The sequence below is a fragment of the Benincasa hispida genome, chromosome 4, assembly GCF_009727055.1.
Source record: "Benincasa hispida cultivar B227 chromosome 4, ASM972705v1, whole genome shotgun sequence".
Taxonomy (NCBI): Eukaryota; Viridiplantae; Streptophyta; class Magnoliopsida; order Cucurbitales; family Cucurbitaceae; genus Benincasa; species Benincasa hispida.
This window is the reverse complement of record NC_052352.1, coordinates 48,932,744-48,955,917: the sequence shown is the minus strand read 5'-3', so window position 1 is coordinate 48,955,917 and position 23,174 is coordinate 48,932,744. Positions and strand designations below refer to the sequence as shown.

At 27.2% G+C, this 23,174-nt stretch overlaps 1 protein-coding gene across 1 annotated transcript in view; it reads left to right on the top strand.

Moving 5' to 3' along the window:
- The window catches only part of LOC120076232 (peroxidase 11-like), a 30,487-nt gene extending 8,469 nt beyond the window's left edge, over nt 1-22,018 (top strand). The window contains exons 4-7 of the mRNA XM_039029996.1: nt 19,715-19,769; nt 19,999-20,225; nt 21,041-21,232; nt 21,896-22,018. Of these exons, the coding sequence (XP_038885924.1) occupies nt 19,715-19,769; nt 19,999-20,225; nt 21,041-21,232; nt 21,896-22,018 (597 nt within the window). The remainder of the gene's footprint in view (nt 1-19,714; nt 19,770-19,998; nt 20,226-21,040; nt 21,233-21,895) is intronic.
- The last annotated feature ends 1,156 nt before the right edge of the window (nt 22,019-23,174 follow it).

Genomic DNA, 23,174 nt, shown 5'->3' with positions numbered 1-23,174 from the left:
AAAGTAGAGGCACCATATTTCGTAATCTATTGCTGAAATTTAAAAACTAAAAGAAAATAATTTTGGGAAACATATATATGAAAATTTTCTAATAATCCGAAATTTTTAAAACATAACATACAAAAAAAAAAAATCATTATAAACAATAGTTTCAAAATAATATATATAATTATATATATATATTATATATATATATATATATACTATCAAACAAGTCAGTAAAATATAATTAATCTTTTTAAAAAGAAAATTATAAGATTAAGCGGCTTCCATTTGTATATTTGATTTTTCCTTTTAAATATTCAGTTCATATTGGGAGATTATTTTGAAAATAGTGAAAATATTTTGGAAGAACTATTTTTAATTTTGTTTTATCCAACCAAGAATAGATAATGCATAAAATACCTTTATCTTTTATATTATTGAAAAAAAATATATTCTTCAAATATGTTTTGAAAAGAGAAATCATTTCAAATGGTAAAATTATTAAAAATATTTATAAGATATAGCAAAATTTTAGAACTATCAATGATAGACTTGATAGACACTGATAGACTTCTATCAGTGTCAGTGTCTATCATCTATAATTGATAGTTCTAAAATTTTATTATATTTTGAAAATATTTTGATTCATTTTTCTGTATTTAAAAATAGCCCTTTCAAAAATTAGTAGCATCTAACATAAATGAAACCGTTCCTTCTTTCAAAATCATTAAACCATGAATAGGGATTTCATATGCACAGTGAAATTTCGAAAATATTTGGATTTTCTTTTAAGAATTAATTACGTTAGCTCAATTAAAGTTTTCAATTTTATAGTCTCGATTACATTCAATTGAATATAATGTGATACTTTTCTAGTTTTTCAATTTTTCTCGATTTTCAACTTTATTTTTAATCCAAAACTTTCATTTAAAAATAAATTGAATTGGTAAGAAACTAAAAAAACAAACCTAAAAATGAACCTATATTTATTTTTAAGCTCATTCAAACTTTTTTCATTACATTTTTACATTACTTCAACTTAAAATTGAATTGGCGTGAGTTTTGTTTCATTAACAGTCAAAACTTCCATTTTCACTTCATTTCAGCTCAAAATATTCTTGAATTTTATATTATTTTGTAATTATTTTTTCATTTTTTTCTAAATTTCCACTGTTGCATCGATATTTACAATATACATCTAAATTTTATCCTACTTTATAGAAATGATGGTTAAAAATGCTCGCTTAGAATCTAAGTTAAGTCAAATTTCATTAACTAATTATAACAATTTCCATCAATTCAATAAAGTTTTCCAAATTTTCTATCGATATGAATATTTACAGTTAAATTAAAACATTGATATTCCATCGTTATCAATATTTTAAACCTTGTGCATAACAACATTAATCATTATAATTAAATTGGGTTTATAATAGCTCTTAAATAAAAGTTTTGAAATAACCAAAAAAAAAATGATTGAAGGGGACATTTCTTCATAAAATAAAAGTTTTCAAACAAGTCACGGACATTTCTTTATAGAAAATTCTTTACCACAAATACACGTAATTAGCTAATATCAAATCAATCAAGGGGATCGCTCACTAAAAGGAAGAAAAAAAAAAACACAATTAGGGCAGTTTAAAAAATATATATATTGTTTTTAGTACAACACAATTACAGGATAGGAAATTCAATATCGAACCTCTTAGATCAAAGTACATGTCAACATCACTGAGATAAGTTCACTTTGATGAAAAATAGCTATATCTAATTTGTTTGGATCACATATATTATTTCATATGTATGAAGATTAAGGTCCCGTTTGATAACTATTTGGTTTTTTTGTTTTTGTTTTTGAAAATTAAGCCTATAAACACTACTTCCACTTCCAAATTTCTTTATTTGATACTTGCTTTTTATCAATGGGTTAAAAAATCAAACCAGATTTTGAAAACTAAAAAAAAAATAGCTTTTAAATATATATATATATATTTTTGAGTTTGACTAAGAATTCAACCATTGTACTTAAGAAATGTACAAATCATTGGAAAAAATGAAGAGGAAATATGCTTAATTTTCAAAAATAAAAAATAAAAATGAAATAGTTATCAAATAGGCTTCAATGTCAGAGTTTTAAATATCTAGACTTTTTGAAATAATTAATATATGCGTTTAGATCGGTAGGATAATTAATTTATGAGAATTAAACATGTGTTTGTTTTACCAATTTGGTATATAAAAACTAAAATTAAATACCCATTTGATAATTGTTGATTTTTATTTCTTAGTTTTTGAAAATTAAAACTACAAATACCTCTTTCAATTCTAAATTTCTTGCTTTGCTATAAACTTTTTTACCAATATTTTTAAAAACCAAGTCAAATTTTGGAAACTAAAAAAGTAGTTAAAAAAATTTTTTTTTAAAGAAATTCGATTAAGAATTCAATTTTGTGTTTAAGAAAATACAAACCGTTGTTAAAAAAAAAAAAAAAAAAAAAAAGACAAATAGACTTAATTTTCAAAAACAGAAAATTAAACAAAATTTGAAATTATTATCAAATATGACCAAAATAATTATTTAATTAAATGTAAAAGAATAATTAATGTAGTCATAGATGGAATTGAATATTAGTTAATACGGTGTTATTTAATTAAATAACTATTTAATTCAAATAAAATAAATAATTTTTGTAACATTAAACATTTTTTAGTACAACAGGCTAGGGGATCTGAAGTTTCGAACCATAGACCTGTTCGTCGGTAATACAGACTATATGCTATTTGAGTTAAGCTATGCTCGTTTTTATCACATTAAACAATAATTAAATGTAATATAGATAATTAAGGTCTCATTTGATAATCATTTTGGTTTTTTGTTTTTTGTTTTTGAAACCTATATACACTACCTCCACCTCCAAATTTAATATTTTGTCATCTACTTTTTATCAATTGTTTAAAAAACAAGCCAAAATTCGAAAACTAAAAAAATTAGTGTTTAAAAACTTGTTTTTGTTTTTGGAATTTGACTAAGAATTTAATCATTAAACTTAAGAAAGATACAAATCATGGTAAGAAATGAGAAATAAATAGACTTAATTTTTAAAAAATATATATATTATGAAACGAAACCTAAATAATTTACTTTAATGACCAAACTAATTAAATAATTATAAATTTATTTAAATAGAATAAAATTGTATACTAAAATGTTAGGATAATATAAAATATTAATTGCAAACGTATTAATTTATAAGTTTAAATAATACATGTATACTTGTTTAAAAAATAATATATTATTAAATATAATTAATTAAAATTAAAGAGTAATTATTGATTGNATTTATAAGTTTAAATAATACATGTATACTTGTTTAAAAAATAATATATTATTAAATATAATTAATTAAAATTAAAGAGTAATTATTGATTGATATTAATCTATTAAGTATAGAAATTCTACCTATATGGAGAGTATTGAAAAAATTACGTCAAATGCGTTTCTGAGTTTCATGCTTAATGTTAAAAACATAATATTAGAGATTTGCCTGCGAAAATTTAAGCTCACTAGTACTAATTTGACGCTTAAGTAACATTTTAAACCTCCATTAAGTTTAGTTTCATTTTTTAAGAAGATTATCATGCCTAAAAATATTCTTTCCTTAAATATTCCTTTTTAAAAAATATATTCTTTCCTTAAATACAAATTCTTTTTTTCTTTCTTTTTTTCCTTTTGCCGAAGCATGTGGGAGACTCAAATTCTCATTTCGGATTTTTTTTTTTAAATAAAAGGTGACAAAAATTTAAAATTAAAAAAAATTTAGAATAGTTTTAAAACTTATAAATTATTTTCCTTTTTCTTTTAAAAATTCTTTAGTCCTAATCTCCATCTAAAAAATGTTAAAGTTATATAAAACCCTAAAAATTTTATGCTATGTTTCAATTATGCTATTACACTCAAGAAAAAAAAATTAATCAAAGGGCACTACAACAAAAATGACTTTTCCATACAAGAGTATAATCAAATTTAACAGGGAGAGACTGAAATGAGTATAGCTTAACTGATATAATTTTTGTATTATCAACCTCGAAGTTAGAGGTTCAATTTTCCTAATCTCATATTGTCAAAAAAAGAAAAAAATTAAGAGGGGAGAGAGAAAAATGCTCACAAAATGTTAAAAGGCGTATTTTTGTAATGAAACTGTATTGTGAAATGATAATTATAAAATGTTATAAATATATATAATGTTTTTGTGACATTGTGAAAATGTCAATATATATCGACATTTTTCTTGTTAATACTCATATCAGCGTAGTGATGAAAATCGCGAGTAAATTGTCAAGAATATCTTTGGATTAAAATGATTTGTAACAACAATTTCACTTTTCTATATATTAGTTAAAATTAAATTTTCAATCCCATCGTTTATGAATTCAAATTTTTACACCAACAACCGCATCAATTTTTGTTTGTCATTTCTTGCTATGTTGGAATCCAAGATTTCCATAGATGGGGAATACCGCATTTATTTTACAATGGTGTAAGATGTTTGGATATCTAAAGATTTTCGGACATCTTCGTTTATTTCGTGAGAATCTTGGTAGGCATCTAGATTACCCAATTTGTCTTGCAGTAAATCTTTATGGAGGGCATCTCGAGAACTTTGAATGCTCTCTTGAAACATGGATTTTTGGCATTTCCGTGTTGAGAGCATCATCTTTTCACTTTTCTAACCCTATATTATATATTATATATATCACTCTTCTTTATTTTCATTTTATAATTAAAATAAATACTGTGAATTATGTATTTCACTCTTTTTGGTTTTATTGTAGTTGTTATTATTCAAGTACTCCCTAGATATCTTAAAAAATATTCTACAAAACAAACATGGTGATCTAAGGATGCTAGACATCTATAATTTTGGGCATCTCAAGATTCAAATTATCTAGATTCTAAATTTTTTAAAAAATGGCCCTTAAGCAACTGTTTGTTTCTTGGGCATCCTAAATTCCTATGGAGTGGGCATTTGGTTTATCACGTTTGCTTTTCGTTATTGTAAAATGCCCTATCATCTAAAGATTCTCACACATCCTAAGATGTCCTTAGGAAGATATCTAAGAGTTTTAGATGTCCTCATGAAACATAGGTTTTTTAGATTTCCATGTTGAGGGCATCCACATTTTACCTTTTTGCCCCCCATTTTTTTAATGTATATAACATTCTTCTTTATTACATAGTATAATTAAAATAAAATTTATTATTATATCGTAGTTCTTTATATTTTTTGGCAAGAAATTTAATATTTATTTTATTAAAAAAATCTTAAGTTATTATATGTTTTATTGTTGAGAAAAATAACAGATAAAATAAAAAAATAAATTAATTTAAAAAGAAATTCAAATTGATAAAAAAAATATGTTATATAAGTTGAATTTATACTAAATTAATTATAATATATGAATTGTCGTAAGGACATTTTTGGAACATTATATAAATTTAAACATTTTCAAATAGAAATCCTACAAAACAAACATAGTTATCCAACCATTCTCAAATATTTTCGAAAATATTCATATAAAACAAACATGGTTATCTAAGGTTATCGAGTATCTGTAATTTTAAGAATCTATAATTCGAGATATCTAAATTAGATTTTAATTATCTAGGTTAAAAAAAAACAAATAAACTAACCCAAAATGTTCTGTTTTATAAAAATATTCAATTTTTTTTAAATCTTAAGTTTGGCTCCCATTACATTTAAACTATTCATTTCAATAGAAGGAAAGAAAAAGAACCACATATAATTCTTCAAAGACCCACTCATTTCAACGAAATCAAACACTAACAAATCGATGAATTAATAAAATCTTAGCCAATTAACTTACAAGATCAACTTTATTGGATCTTTTAATAACAATTTTAACAAAAATATGGCCCTAAATGCTACCTTTCTTTGAAAATCTCCGTTTGTAATTCATTGAAGATGTGTGGGAACGGGAAGAATATACTTTTCAACAATTCTTCAAAATGGAACCTAAAGATAAGAATTACAATAATTATCAATGTTTAAATTTTAATTAGATAAAATTTAAATCTTTAAGTGAAAATTAAAATATTTAATACTAAGATCAACAACTATTTTCAATATGTTATAAAATGCTCTCTATATATATACTAATTGTCTCTTTATAATCGGTTTGAAACTTTTGACAAAAATAGGGTTGGTTTGAAACTTTTCCCCAACTTCTGTCTTCTTCTTTTATTTTTTAGTTTTTTTTTTTTTTTTTTTTCGGAGAATCTTTTACTTTGAAATTCAAAATTTTAAAGGTCTACAGTAAAATAAAAATCAAGCCGAATTTCTAGTCTCGAATTAATTCTAAATCTATTTTTTTTTTCACATTTTCCCCAAACTTCTTCTTTTATTTTTTTTAGTGTTTTTTTTTTTCATTTTCGGAGAATTTTTTACTGTAAAATTCAAATTCTTAAAGGCCTATGGTAAAATTTAAATTGAATCAAATTTCTAGCCACAAATTAAGGCTAAATCTATTTTTTCACATACATTTGGTTTACCTAGATTTTTTTTTCCACATAGATTTGTTTTACGTCAAATTCAAATAGATGTGTTCCACTTTGTATCTATTTAAATAAAAAAAAATAATAAAAATATGGAACTCGTAGACCCGTCCAAAATCGGGTACACGATTTTGCTACTATTTTTTTCTTTACTTTTTCCTCATCTTACTTTTGTAATTTTTTTCCTATATACCCTATTTTTATCACTGCCTTTAAAAAATATATTATTTTTTAACTTACCCCTAACAACGTGCTAAAAGTATAATTTTTAAAGAATAATATAATACATACGTGGAGCCTGAGTTAGAAACTACTTTCTAGAAAAGTATGAGATACATTGATTCCTGAGCGATGCTTATATTTTTTTAAAGTTAGTAGGTAATGTACAATATTCACGTAAATGTAAATATAACTCAATTAATTAAAGTCTCATTTGGATAATCATTTTTCTTATTTTTTTTTAAAATTAAGCCTTTGGCCATTACTTCCACCTCCAAATTTCTTCCTTTGTTATCTACTTCTCACTAATGGTTTAAAAAATCAAGCCAAATTTTGAAAACTAAAAAAAACTAAAAAAAGTAGCTTTCAAAAAGTTATTTTTATTTTTAAGATTTGGTTAAGAATTCAACCATGTACTTAATAAAGATGCAGATCATGTATATGAAATAGGCTTACTTTTAAAAAACAAAAACAAAAAATCAAATGGTTACTAAACATCGCCCAAAATATTAGTAGTTAAAAAGTTTTTTTTTTTTTAAAAAAAAACCCTCTAAATTACTCTTTCAAGTGTATTTAATTTGGATAGTATAGGGGCTATTCATGTGCATCTTCCTAAAAATTAGACTATTTTGATTTAAACAACTCCTATGAAGATAAGTCTTTTTGCATACACCAAAAATTCCAAACCTAAAAATGGTCCTTACTTTGCTATCAGAATTAATGTGTAAATTATCTTCCAAATATTTTAAACCTCATCCAAAAATAGCTAACTTTGGGAACACACCGCTTGGAAAGATGAACATTTCTAATCTTTTTTTTTTTTTTTTTTCTTTTAGTTCACACACCCACTTGCCTCGTTTTTTCTTTTCTTTTTTTCCCCTAAAATATTATATTATTAATAATAGTGAGTACTTTGTGTACAAGTTAATGCCAAAATAAATGTGGACCAAGGAAGTTGATGGCCTAACCATATCAAGATAGGCATATATGAATTTGATAGACATTTCCCACTTGCAATACCCAACAAGAAAAGTGATCCATATTTGAAACAAAAATATTATACCTTTTGATTGGAAAATGATTCATTTTGGAGCGGTTTGGTTTTTTTTTTAAAGTAAATAATCAGAATCTTTAAAATTCCAAAATTATAGGTATCTAATAATATTAAATAAATATGTTTGTTTCGTCGGAATATTTTTGTAGATATATAAAATTATTAGGATAATATTATTTGTTTTATAGGATTTCTACTCGAAAATGTTTTTGATTTACATAATGTTTCAAGAATGTCATGCTATTCATTGATTTAAAATTAATTTAATATAATCATAACTTATATAACATAATTGTTTTTTTTACTTTTTTAAATATAAAAAATATTTAAAAATATTTGCAAAAAGTTCAATAAGTATAAATATATCAAAGTACTTTTAAATTCTTTTACTATAAAGTGTAAATATTTTTTGGATTTTTCTTTTATAAGTATTTCCTTTGTTTTTTTTTTTTTTATTAATTTGAATATCTTCTTTAATTAGTTATAATTTATATTATTTTTATATTTTTATATGTTATTTTTTTCAACAAAATGATATACATATAGATTTGAGATTGTTTACAAAAAAAAAAAAAGAAAAAAGAATTTAAATCTAAATTTTCATATCTTTCTAAAAAAAATAAAACAATACCATATCACAAAAAATAGTGATATATGATTGACAATTTTTATTTTTATTATAAAATGACAAAAAAATGATTAGAAGGGAACAAAAAAGAAAAAAAAAAAAGTAAAATAGATGCTATCAACATGAGAATACAAAAAATCCATGTTTAGGTGGTTATCCAAAATTCTTAAGATATCCTCTTTACGGATATGAAAATTTTAGGTTGCTCGAGAATCTCAAGATGTCAAGATTTTTAAATAAAGTAAAAGTGATAATCTAGATGTTTACTTCATAAAAATTGAATTTTAAGTGTTTGAGAAATAAATATTTTTAAAATTTTAAATTTTGGATAAAGAAAGTGAGATAGTATAAAACAAATAAACACTTCAAACGATACTTTTTTTTGGTATGTTTACATCATAATATAAGTTTAAGAAAGTTAATTAATTAAAAAATGATTAATTTTAGTCGGTCTGCCAAGAGTTGGAAATAAATTTTGAAAACAATTCTGAAAAGAAAAGACTTTTTCAATTAGCGCACTTAAAAATTAATAATTTAAAATGTATGTAGTGCATTCTAAATGAAAAAAAAATGTTGTTTTAAGAAGTTTAATAAATAAAAAGTACTTAAAATTTTGAATAAATTTAAAAACTAATTTTGATGACATACGGACAGATCATCAAATTATTTGAATTCGAACCATGTTTACCTAATCAACAAGTAATAAATTAATGATAATAAGAAAAGTGGAATCTATTTTGATTATTTTGATGTTGTTTACTTGTGTTTTACGTCCATACTAACATTTAGGACATAACTTTAATGAACGGAAGGTAGTTAATCCAATTGTGCCTAGAAATTAAGTGATATGATTATCGTTATCGTTATGGTTACCATTATTGTTATTGTTTCAAAGGAAAATTTATGAATTTTGACATTTTTACTGTTATCGTTATCGTTATCATTACCATTTGACTCTCAGAGATAAAGGTAATGGGGTAATAGTAAACTTGACAAAATTCACAAATTTAAGTAAACGAGATCAAAAGCAATTTAATTATATTTGCGATTGTGGTCCATTACGATTGATCTATTAATGAAATTTTATTATGATTACACCGGTTCTCAAATTGTGTTTAAATTAAAAGGTATGTGACTCTTACCATCCTTAAAACTTGGGATTTTATGTGTGTCTATTTAACCTCAAACTTTAATACCATTGTTAATCAGACAACATGTAGTGATATAAGACATGTTTGATCTTGTTGGCCCTTGAAAAAAATATTTAATAAACATATCATATCAGTCTTTTGTAAATGATATTAATTACTTGAATCGAATTGATACATATTCCAACAATTAGGGATATAATTAATTTTAAAAGGTCCGCTGAATAGAATGTTCAATATATTAAGAATTAAATTTCGATTCATGCTAAAGTATGTCTCTTCTATTAGGAAGCATTTGGGACAAAGATTATAATATCCACTTATTGCTACTGTAAATGTTATTTTAAAACTCTCAATTAGCTACAATTTTAAAAGCTCAAATTGCTACCGTATTTATTATTTTGTTATAGTTTTTACTATTTTACATTTATCATTTTTTTTATTCTTTATTACAGTGTTTACTATTTCCTTCTCAAACTAAAATAATTTATACCTCAAACACATACTGTTATAATTCAAACTAAAATAATCTACACCCTGGATGCAGACTATTAAAACTCAACTATAATAATATAGAGTATAATAATCAACTCTTTGCCCCAAACATCCCTTAAATGTTAAAATCTCATCACGACTTAAATTGTAAGATTGACTTCTCAAATTTTGAAGATCTAAAATATATATTTTTTCCCTCTAATTTATAACTTTAGTTTAAAAAGTTTTAATGTAACATATAATAGATTCGGTAGACCTTTACTTGATAGTGATTATTTGATTTTTGAAAAATTAAGCCATAAATATTACTTCCATTTAAAATACGAGCAAGTGAAAATTAATATATAATATATATATATATATATATATAAATATATATATATTTAGAAAATTTCTTTTGTTATTGGAGTGAATATAAAGTCAAAGACTTCTTCCACAAAGATAGAAACCTATAGTAAAGAAATTGTAAAAGGACAAATATAAAATTCAAAATTCAAATTTTAAAATTCAAAATTCAAAAATAAATAAAAATTAAATGGTTATGAAATAGAGTAGCTTTAATAGGTCTTAGACTCAGATTGAGATTGTATTTGCAATCCTAAGGAGTGATTTTAGAAAAATCTTAACCGCTTTTATTGTTTCATAAATCAAAATATTAAATAATCTAAGAGAATCACCTTTTAAATTATAAACTAACACGTGAAAGTTGATAACATAGCTTTTAGATTAAGCTTTTCTAAAATATACAAAATTTTTAACCATTTAAATAAATATATTATAATACTAATCTTCCATATTAATACATTTTTGGGAAATTCTTATCAATAGAAAAATCTAAAATTATAGCAAAAGTTCTAAGAGTGTTTTGTATTTTTAGAACTTTTTGCTATAAAATGTAAATATTTTTAAATATTTTTTATTTTTAAAAAGGCTCCTATATTTTTTTTGCCTATTTTAAAATTTTAATTGATTCATTTTTTATAACAATTATTTTCTTAAACTTTTATCAAATAATTTAGAAACAAAATAAGTTGAAATCCAAATATATATATATATATATATGTGTGTGTTATAATAAATTATTAATGTGAAAAAAATTAAAATAATAAGTCCGCTTTGGTTCTTAAAATTAAATTACCAATTTAATATTAATTTATCTAATACGGTAGCTAGACATTTTAATTTAAATATAAAATTTACCAAACACTATTATACTTTGCTAATTTTTCGAAAAGTAAAGCTGACAATAATAATTTTAAAAGTTATAGCAACCCCAAAACCTTAATAGGTTCCTAAAATTTAGGATACATATCTTACCATTATTTGAAGTTGAAAAATATATAATAAAAAATTCTCAAACTTTTATTTTATTAAGTCCATTTAATGTATCTAGTATTTTATTTTTATCACGATTTATTAGATACAAAATTAAATTTTATTATTTTATTATTATTTATATTTTGTTCTCAATTTTATATTTGATAAGGTCATAATAATTTAATCTAGCATTATTTATTTATTGTTATTATTATTGGGAAAAAAATAACATGTGAAAAGATAAACATGGCACAAGGAAGGAGTCCCCACCATCACATGACTTATCACATGGGGAGAGAAACAAGAGGTAGACAGCTTTACCAAAAATTGTCAATGTTTGGTGATCCTTCCAAATGACAACAAAAACAAAACAAATCAAATTTGGAAGTTCCATCTCAACTTATATTCGTCGGTGTAATTACTTTTCAATTATTTCTTTATTTGTGTGTATATATATATTTTAAAGATTGAAGAGAAATCTTAGGCCTTGGCATTGTGTTAGGTATGTCAAAAAGTAATTTGAAAAAAAATCGAAACTCTCTAGTTTCATATCTATTTTAAAATCAATATTCCGCTAGTTTTTAGATTCTCCTAAAATCTTATAGAATTTTTAATTAATATTTAGTTTTCAATTTTATACTTTAAAAAGAATATTTATTTTATATATTTATCTATTTCTCACGTAATCAAATATATTTTCTATTTTTTATGAATTAAATGCATCCATTTTTTAAAAAGTATACCATATTGATTTTTTAAAAAATAAAGCTATTTTTCTTAACATTTAAAAAGTAATCTACAACAAAGAAAATTTATTATATGAAACAATTATTTAAAATTTTAAATTACAAAAAAATTAAAGAAAAAAGTTGATTATAAATCTATTTTAGTTATTATATCTAAAACAAAATGTTTTTATATTTATTTACTAAACACTCTAACATGGATTTTTCAAGTTTAAGCTGAAATTTATCAAACACTTTTTCACATTGATTTTTCTAAAAACATAGTTGCCAACAATTATTTTAAAAGCTACAACAAAATCTATAATTTATTTATTTGTGTTATTGGGGTTTCTACATAATAATATATGAAAATATTTTAACTTACACCTCTAAACTGACACATCTAACTACAAATTTTATAGATATATCCATTTGAAGGGATCGAATCCCAATGTGGAAGCGTGTGAACATCTTGTGCCATTGAAATTTGATTTGGAAAAAAAGAGAGAACAATATAAACATGGGATAAAGTACAAAATGCTTTTCAATTTGTGAAGAATTTCAAGGGAAAAGAAAATACTACCTTTGAAGACAATTGTTCAAACTTCTCCAATTATTCACGAACTTTTCAATCTTCTTGGATCTTGAATAGAACACCACCACAAAGATCTTTCTTGCTATTCTCCAACAAGAACTGGGTTTGTGGGAACTCCCTTTGAGAAAAATAAAGGAAGAAGAAAAAATAGAGAAACTTTATCTCTAAATTATGTGTTTTTTAGAGTCGAGTAATAATTTTTCTATTGATCCATTGAGAGAATAAAAAACCATACTTCAAAATAGAATACCTTATTTTATTTTAATGAAGGAGTGAGGAAAAGTTAATTAACTTCTCTTTTAACTCACTTTTAACTCCCCTTAACCATGAGGAGTTAAAAATTAACTAAAGTTAAATTAAATCATATTTGATTTGATTTAATTTAATAAATATTAATTAATTAAATATCATATATTTAATTAGTATTATATTTGAATCATATTCAAATGTATTTCTCTTTCATAATCTATAGATTAAATATAAATCTTATTCATATTAAATTTTAACCTATAGTTTTAATATGAATCACATTCATCTTATTTAATATTTGAATCTGATTCAAATATATTATTCTTTCATATTATATAGTTTAATTTTGAATCTAATTCAACATTAACTTTATAATATAATGTATCTATATACTAGGATGACCATAGGTGACTCGATCTTAATCCTGAGTGAGTTGTGAATCTTCTTGTTTATGAGGGAAATACTTTGATTTGTATGAGTGAAAATGGCTATATTAGCTGAATCAGTAAGCCTACCATTTTGGTATATGTCAGAGTAGGGAGCTGGGAACACAATTACATAAGATGGAATTCACTCTTTCCCGTCTTTAGGGGAAGTAAATATATTGCTCCTTTAATAGCTTATTCTGGAGCTTGAACATTAAGGTCTCAACCTCTCACTAGCCCTAAAGGTGTTAGTTTATAGTTGGACTATAAATTGTTTGTTCATTAGAGGGATCAGTGGTACTGAAGGAGTTAGATGTAACTACATGGGTAAAACGGTAATTTGACCCATTTGTAGTTGTAACTCCTTCCCTCTTTTTCTCTCTACTACGTGTTAGGTTGGTTGAATTATGATTCATTATTTTCTTCCTCCTTGAGGTTTTACAGAAAGAGTTCTGTAATTATGGATCTATCCATATCTCTCAAATCTCTTTTAATTCTTTCTCTCACCAAAAAGTCAGAACCCACACACTCCTGGATTCTCATTCTAGAGAATAAAGAGGAAATCAAGTGGTGGTGTCTATTGTGGGGTGGTTTCAAGTTCATGATTTGGTAGAGAGGATAAACGTGAAAAATAATTCTTCAAGGGTTCGATTATTGGGGTTGATGCCCTAAATCTCGTAGGGTCCTATAGTTTGTAATTGTATTGTACAAACAACTTGTTTATTTAATAAAATATATGATGTTTTATTTCAAATTTTTAGTTGCATTAACCACAAACCAATAAACTAACATCTAAGGTTATCTTGTAACTTAAACATGTATCTAGAGACATACTGGTAGATCATGTGTAAGTGGTAACCTAAATGGTTTGTAGTAGATGGATAAGGCTAGATACCTTATCCTTATGACACTAAGAGTACGACCTGCTTTATAGATGTTACAATTGTTGTAATGTGCTACAAATGAATTAATTTGGATCATTCATGTAGAGACATGTGAGCGGGGGTATTCTATACAAAGAAATTTGTATAAGACCGGACTATGAAATGTCTAGTCTCACTATATAACACCATTCATAATTGAGACTTACATTTCACCAGGATGACCATAGGTAACATGACCTAAATCTCGAGTGACACCATGGGAGCATTTTTGACACATGATAAAAGCAGAGAGTTGACTTGAGTTGAGTTGGTAATTATTATTCAGAGAATTAAATTATCTGGAGAGTTATATTGTCTGTGTTTAGTGTGCAGAGTTGAGTTGAATTGGTAATTATTGTCTGTGTTTGGATGTAGAGTTAAGTTGAGTTGAGTTGAAGTATCTGGTGCTATTTTTGTAAATAAATTGATTTTTTTTTTTTTTTGCTATTGTTGATTTTAATTTTCAACTGTACACATATTTTTCTAACTTTTCTAAGATAAAAACAAAAAACTTTTAATTCTTTTCCATTCTCAAATCATAACAAATTTTTTACAAAGTATTCATATACAGAACATCAATTTTTGAATTCAATTTTTTAACATTTAAATCGAAGTGATTATTCCATTCAAAACTTAACTTAATCATTAATTACCGTAAAAATTAAAAAAAAAAAAACTGTATGGATTAGTGCAATCAAATGAAACTATTGACATTATTTTAGATAGAAGGGATGACACTTAAATGTTAATCTTAAAAAAACCAAAATCTTACAATTTAAATCATAAAACCAACTATTACATCGTCTTTTTTGACCAATTTGTGGAATATGGATTTACCTTTTTCTAAAATCGGTGAAATGATTCTAGAAATATCAATGTCTATTTTTTTTACTATTATGTTGCATCAGTGTACAAACAATTTTTTTTTAAAAAAAAACAACTTGACCCAAAATTTTATACTCCACTATCTTATTAGAATTATGTACTATTTGAAAACATCAAGGGATAGGTTGTTTAAAGCATATCGTTGAACTTTTGTTTAGTGAAACAATAACAGGACGTTGTATGTAATATTTTTTAGATCTAAGAAAAATGTGAAATAGAAGAAGAAAAAAAATTAGATCTAAAAGAACAGCCATAGATAGAAAATAATAAAAGAGAAAGGAGGAGTTGAGAAAGAAAAGAGAAAACAAAATCCATACGAGCCAAATAGAGAAAGAAGAGAGAAAATGAGAAAGATGAACCAGACGGTGAAAGAAATAAGAAAATGAGAGAAGATGAGTAAATGTGAAGAGAGCATGAGAGAGAGAAAAACGACAGAGTAATTGAGAGACTTGAGAGAGTAATGAAAAATGCGTGGGAAAACAGGTGAGAGTGAGGGTGATAAAATGGTGGGTAATTAAACCCACCATTTTATTTTTATCAGTGGTCGTCGAAGTTGGGCACACGAAGGTGGTAGGCAGAGTATGTCGTCGAAGTTGCTTGTGCGAAGGTAGTCATTGGAGTTAGTCGCTAGAGTTTTTGTTGGAGGTGGTTGGTGGAGCCCGAAGTTCTTTGTCGAAATTGGTCATTCGAATATGGAAGTCAGAGATTTTTTTTTTTTTTTTTTACCAAGGTGGTTGTCAGAATTGGTTGTCGGTGTGTCGTTGGAGGTGGTTGTTGGAACTCGGAGTTGGTTGTCGGAGTTGGCCATCTGAAGGTGGTCATCACCTCATCGAAGTATGTCAGGGAATGTGGTAGCAGTAATCGCCAACGGAGATCGATGGGTGGAGCCATTAAAAACATTGGAGGGAGAGAGAATTTGGGAGAGTTGGGGTGAGTTGGTAAAATAACCAACTTAACCCCACCAATATTTAAAGTTGGTTGTCAAACATTGGGTTGGTAAAAAATACCAATTCAACCCAACTCTCCTTGCTTGTCAACACCCCCTACAAGAAATAATGGATACAATAGCTAATGAAAAATGCTATAAAAGACCTTAAATAACCTTTTTCGAAGGTCCTAATAGCCCATGTTATTAAAAGTTTGGGACTTTTTATAGCCTTTTTGTAGAGCTATAATGGATGCTATAATAGAGTATGGAGATATAGCATATATACATGGATATGAAAACATTCAATAGCATTAATCATTAAAGCTATCTTTAACATTTAATAGCTTGCTCTCAATGCTATCTCTATTATATAATAGCCTTTTCTTAATGCTTTATTTGACATATGATAACCATTTTTAAGGATATTATATCATATATATAGCTTTAATCTTATGTTATAACAAATAACATTGAAATTATGTCCATTTACATTACAAACACTCGTTTTAAGTTAAATAGACATATGAAATAATTCACAATGTATGCATTAATTACAATGACTTCCTTTCATTATTGAAATTTAGTAATCAATTTACATTAGAAACAAAAAAAAGTATCCAATAATACAAAAAGTACATCAAATGTAATTTTCAACCATACAATATGCACAAAATACAAAATTCATCAAGTTTTGAGGATTACAACATCATGGAATTGAGCTTCCATCTTTGATCTTCATCTACCTACATAAAAAGTGAATTAGCATCTAATTGGTTTCCAAAACCACAACTGAATATCAAAACTATATAAAAGTACATAACTATCATTTTGACTCTCAAAACAACTTAAAAATATGTGGTTAATTAATAATCGACAAAGTTATGTAAACACAATTATTAAACCTTTAATTACCTTTAAATTCATGAGCTTGCATTTTAGCTATTCTCAATGTAACAAATATATATAAGCAAGATAAGTTGACATTAAACTTCATAGATCATTGAAATAATAAATGCCACTAATTAGGCAATAATAATACAAGCAATGGTCATGAACTTTAAACATATGAAAACAGTAGTAAAATAGAAACAAAGGCACAATGAATAAATATGTTAAAAACAAATTCAGAATAATATGTAAAATATGGAGATGTTTTACAATTCTAATAATAGATTGAAATCAACAATAGTAAAGTGTAACTTGTTTACCCATTAAGAAAAAAACAAAAAATAAGCATGACAAATATGCTAAAATAATACTTTCCTACATGGAGTTCATTATTGCTACATGAAGATCACGTCCCCTCGATGATAAAACAAAAAATCCACATCAAGATCAGTATTCACTCTTAACAGAGGAGTAATAGTCTAGAGAAGCACCAAGCAAGGGTGTATTGCTGACTCCACCATGGAGGCTGAGTATGTAGCATCTTGTGAAGCTGTTTTTCTCAAGAAATTTCTGACTGATTTGGAAGTCGTTCCAGACATGTTAAAGCCCATCATACTTTATTGTGATAGTAGTGGTGCTGTGGCTAATTTTTGAGAGCCTAGAAGTCACAATCGCAAGAAGCACATAGAGTGGAAGTATCATTTCATCTGAGAGATTGTGCATCGAGGGGACGTGATCTTCATGCAGAAAGCTTCTGAGCATAACATTGCTGATCCATTTATAAAAGCTCTCACCTGCAGAGTATGGGTCTATCAGATAGGCCATGATTAGATTAGGGCAAGTGGGAGATTTGTACTGGGTGTGTTATGCTCTAATTTATTGTTTGTGTACTTTGTGTAATAGTTTGACTTATATATTGTACACCTCACTAGATTTAGGTCACACTACAAGAATTTTGGGCTTTAATGTCGGTTGGAAAAAACTAAAGTGAATGTACAATGTCGATTTCTTAAAAAATAAAAAAGCGGATCTTTAATATCGGTTCTAAACCAACATTAAAGATGGGGCTAACTATACTTATTGTTTCCCCATCAGTTTTCACTTTTCGTTTCCCTCCTTCAATTTTTTGCTACCCTCTCAAATTTTAGGGTTTGGTATATATAGGAAAACGAAAAGAAAGAGAAAACTTCAACTCTAGCCGTACAACTCCCTTCTCTCTCGTGATTTCTTTAACGTACGACTCTTATCGTTTTCATCTCCCTCAACTACATAAGCGTATCGGCCACATCTACGTCGCCACCTTCATCGATCATCTGCAGGTCTTCGTTCGTCACTGTTGTCGATTGCAGTAGATTTTAGTGGGTGTTTTCCTCTCTCCCTCATGAGTTCCCTCACACATGGCTGTGTTCATATGGAACTTCTTTGCTCACCTTTGCTGCTCGTATGCCTCCCATCCATACCTTCGAACGCTGTGGATTGTCAATCATTGCCTACCTCAAATAATAGGTTTTTGTCTTTCTCTCCTTCTCTCAGCTTTTCACTCTTTCTCTCTTTTGAATCTCCCTCACTACCGCACAGATCTGTGGATCTATGGTTGCACCGTTCTTTGAGTTTCCACCGATTCTATTGTGGGTGAGAGTTTATTGAGTTTCTATTTGACTTTCTTGTTTGCTTTTGAATACCTACTAAGATTTTGGCCTAATCTTGAACTACCTATAATGTATGGATTATAGATTTGAGGTTTAGAAGAATTTTGAGTTTGGAAGCAAACTGTTTGCAGTATTAAAAGATTGTTTCAAGTGTTTTGACAAGTTCTTAAGATTTTATAAACTTTTTGGATTCTATATTAAGGCTGGAAATTGGGTCATGACCCCTAAATATTGTGTTTGGATACACTTGATTGGAGTTTTGTCCTTTCACTAGAAGAAAATGCCAAGTACCATCCAGCACTTCAGAGCTCCAACTACTGCAAGTGTTGACCTCTTTTTCTATAGATTTTTGGCTGAATATACTTGCCTTGTATGTGTTTAATGTTGCTTTGTGTGCATAGGTATTATGAATGGCTATAGTTGGAAACAATAGATATTGGAAACCATTTAATTCTATTTCCCACAAGAATCAAGGAAAGAAACAATTCCTCCCTTTTGGTATTGACTTTGAAAGTGGAAGTATTGCAGAAAATAACCCTCAACTACACTTTCATTGTAAGCAACTGACTTTACCATATATTTCTTTTGCACTGTTTAGTGAATCTAAAAAAAGCCTTGTACAATATGAATGTTTTAAGAAGATTCAAGGCAGTTCTTTTTGTTTTCCCTCTTATAATGTTGTTCTTTGCAGAAGCGGAGAGATGTTGAAGCACTTAACTCAATTGAATAGATACTCTTATATATCAGTTAAATCATCCGCTCCCTTGGTATCTCTCGTATGTTCTTGACTTTATGGTTAGTGAATTTGATCTTTACTGGCATTGTCATGAAGGAAGCGGGCGAGAGGTTGAAAGAATCCAAACCTATTGTTTTTGAAGATAAAAATTGTCAATCTAGAGAAAGAATTAACTCCCTTGAATTTGGTATGTTTGTGTGTGTGTGTGTTTGTGTCTTATTTTTTTCCCTGTTATTCTCATTTCTCTTATTTATTTTGCTTTATTTGGAGATTTTTCCATTTGGACTTCAGGAAGTAAATCCAACAATGAACAAAAGGATAAATGGTTTGAGGATGGTGGGAAAAGGTACTCTGTTATACAAATGCATTTGATTTTCTTCAATATGGACTATTAATGGAAATATCTCCTTCCAAATGATATTTGAAATGTATATGTTTGGATTTTGGCTATAGTCGGAGTGTAATGCCTTCTTTGGTTTCGTATATCATTTATTTTATTTTATTCTTCAATGCAAAACAATTTCTTTAGACACCTGACATTCTTGATAATGATGAGCATGTGGATAATTGTTTAGGCTATTCAACTCTTCATAATCGTTCGTTCATAATGCTTTCTGTTTTCTTTGTTGTGAGCCACAACTTGTTTGAAATAGGGGAGCCCCGATTGACATTGGATTATTATGCCAAAACTTGTCCCAATGTGTTGCAGGTTGTAAGGAAAGAAATGGAGTATGCTGTGCTTTCTGAACCATGCAATGCAGCTTTTGTTGTCCGATTGCACTTTCACGACTGCTTTATTCAGGTTCATTTCATCCTTTAATTCACTTTTTGTTTTGGTACCTTTCTTTATTATATTGAAATTGTCTTGCTTCTTTAAATCAGAGCTTGTTTCAAGTTTATGGCCTCACTCTTGATTTTACTTTTTAATGAAACTTAGCTTTCGTGAAGCCAGGCTTATTTGATAACGTTCTTGTTTTGGATTTTTGGAGTCTTAGCTCTTGTTTGTTTGTTGTTTTCTTTTTTTTTTGAAAAAGAGAACAAAAATATGTAAGGTAATTGTTTGTTTGTTATAATACTTTTTTGTAAAGTTTAGTTTCTAAATTTTGAAGTTTGTGGCTATTTGGTCGCTAAATTTTTAAAGTGATTATAAGTTCCTAAACTTTTAATTTGTGCTTAACAAGTCCTAATCCTTCAATTTTGTGTCTTATAGGTCCTTGATAAATTCAAAATATATTAAAAACTAATTGATCTATTAGATATAAGTTTGAATATGGTATCTTATGAAACTTTGAATTTTCAATTTTGAGTTTAGTATATTTGTGATTTTAAAAGATTCCAATGCTCCAGGATGAAATTTATAATTTTGAAGGTTTAGGAATCAAATAGACACAAATCTTGAAGCTCAAGAATAATGAAGTCTGAAACTAGAATTCTGTGACTTTTTCTCTCTCAAAACTTGGCTTGAATTTTGAAAAATTTTATGAAAAAGTGGATTATAAAACAAAGAAGCTCATAGGTGGATGTATTGATTTTTATCTTGTTTTTATCTTATCGAATTGAAAATATAGGCATGATATTCATGTGAACCGAACTCACAATTGTTAGGATTTGAATTAGGGGTGCGACGAGTCGGTTCTGCTAGATGACAACATAACATTACAGGGAGAGAAAAAGGCTTCCATCAACATACATTCCTTCAAAGGCTTTAAAATCATTGATAGGATTAAGAACAACCTTGAATCAGAATGTCCTGGAATTGTTTCTTATGCAGATATAGTCACTATTGCAGCCAGGGATACAGTGATTCTGGTAATTATTATCCCAAAATTTAAGCTTTCAATTGCATTTCTTGTTTTTTGTTTTCTGAACTTTATGCATGTTCTCCCAAATCCGTTATGATTTTCACATTTCTTAAAGAAACACTTGAATTCTTAGTCAAGTTCTAAGAACAAAAACAAAGAAAGGGGATAAACGGACAAAGAAACTTATTTGTGAAAATAGTGCTTCTAAGCTTAATCTTCAAAAACAAAAAAAACTAAGACCTCGTTTGGTAACCATCTTGTTTTTTAATTTTAGTTTTTGAAAATTAAGCTTATATTCTCTCATTTTCTTACCCTAGTTTGCATTTTTCTTCAGTACAAGAGTTGAATTCTTAACCAAATTCTACAAACAAAAACAAGTTTATAAAAACTACTTTTTTTAGTTTTCAAAATTTGGGTTAATTTTTAAAAATATGTGTAAGAAGTAGATGACAAAACAAGAAATCTAGAGGTGGAAGGGGTGTCTGTAGGCTTATTTTTAAAAAATTAAAAATAAAAAACTAAATAGTTACCAACCAAGGCCTAAATGGTTATTAAATGAGGAGGGAATTATGGAAACATATCATTATTCTTACTTCTTAAAAATTATATTCTGGATCTAAAATCATTGATGAGTGTCAAAATGCTAATGATGGAATTGTTTGCTTTGTAGGTGGGTAGCCCTTACTGGGATGTTCCTCTTGGAAGAAAGGATTCCACAATTGAAATTTATGAACTTGCAAACTCAAATCTTCCCTCTGTCAATGAGGGACTTCTCATTGGCACAGAAATCTAGCAATTTGGATGTGGGTAGTTGTTAGCTTAGCATACTGGAAAATAATAAGTGTTATCTCCTGGACTGTGGTGTTGAAATATTTGTTTGGGTTGGAAGAGTTACGCAAGTAGAGGAGCGAAAGGCAACAATTCAAGTAGCTGAGGTAACCTTCTGTGCCAAAATTTCAAGTAATTAAAATTTCTTTGGTCATGCTGAAGCTGGGGGGTCTGTTATCCTTGTTTTTAATGAAAGTGCACATGAGCTCCTATATTTAAAAAATTATGTTGTGCTGTATTGCTTCTTTGCTTTTGATCCTTTTCTTTGGTCATGCTGGTATCTACTTTCCTGTGATCCTGTCAAACTTAATTAAATTATTATCATGTGGTGAAATGAAAATTATGTTGCTTGTAAATTTACAGGAAGTAGGTGGATGGGGATGGTCAACTGTTGTTGCAGCAGCAGTAGCAGCAACAGCAACAGATGGTTCCATTATAAGATACTTACATGTAGAGCAGAGCTGAAGCTCTTCAAAATGTTGAATCCACCATTCATGAATTGAGCAATATCTTCAACCAGCTGGCAACTCTGGTTTCTGAACAAGGAGAGATTGCTATCAGGTTCTACCCTTATGCACCTATTTCAGAATTGCTGATAATATAATTACTTTTCTGTTACAAAAAAAACATGAAAGGTATATGGTTACAGTATGTCCATTACATTCAGGTTGATCCTGAACCTTAAATAGTTTAATGTGCTATACAAGATTGAATGGGTCTAAATATAGCCTTCATTAAAACTGGATAAGTAGTTAACCTGTCATAGCTTCTAGATGTATTGGGTTTATTTACCATATATATTTTCAAAAAACGTATGATTCGATGGTTGTTGTGATTATGAAACTTGGTTCAATCTGATTGTCTGATTGTTTCCCTTCACTAAATGCGTGGAAGGAACAATGGCTTGCACACAAAAGGGTTATTGCTGATCGAGAGCGCCATGTTGCACCAAAAAAGGAGGTTTGTGTTTCTATTGTTTTGTTCTAAGTAGAAGCTTTCATGAACATTGAGGCATATTATTATTCTTCTGCTTTTTTATTTGAATAGCTTATGGCTGTTAGCTGTTACATGTTAATGAAAAACAAGTTTTTAAATGTGCCATGCGTAATACAACTTGGACC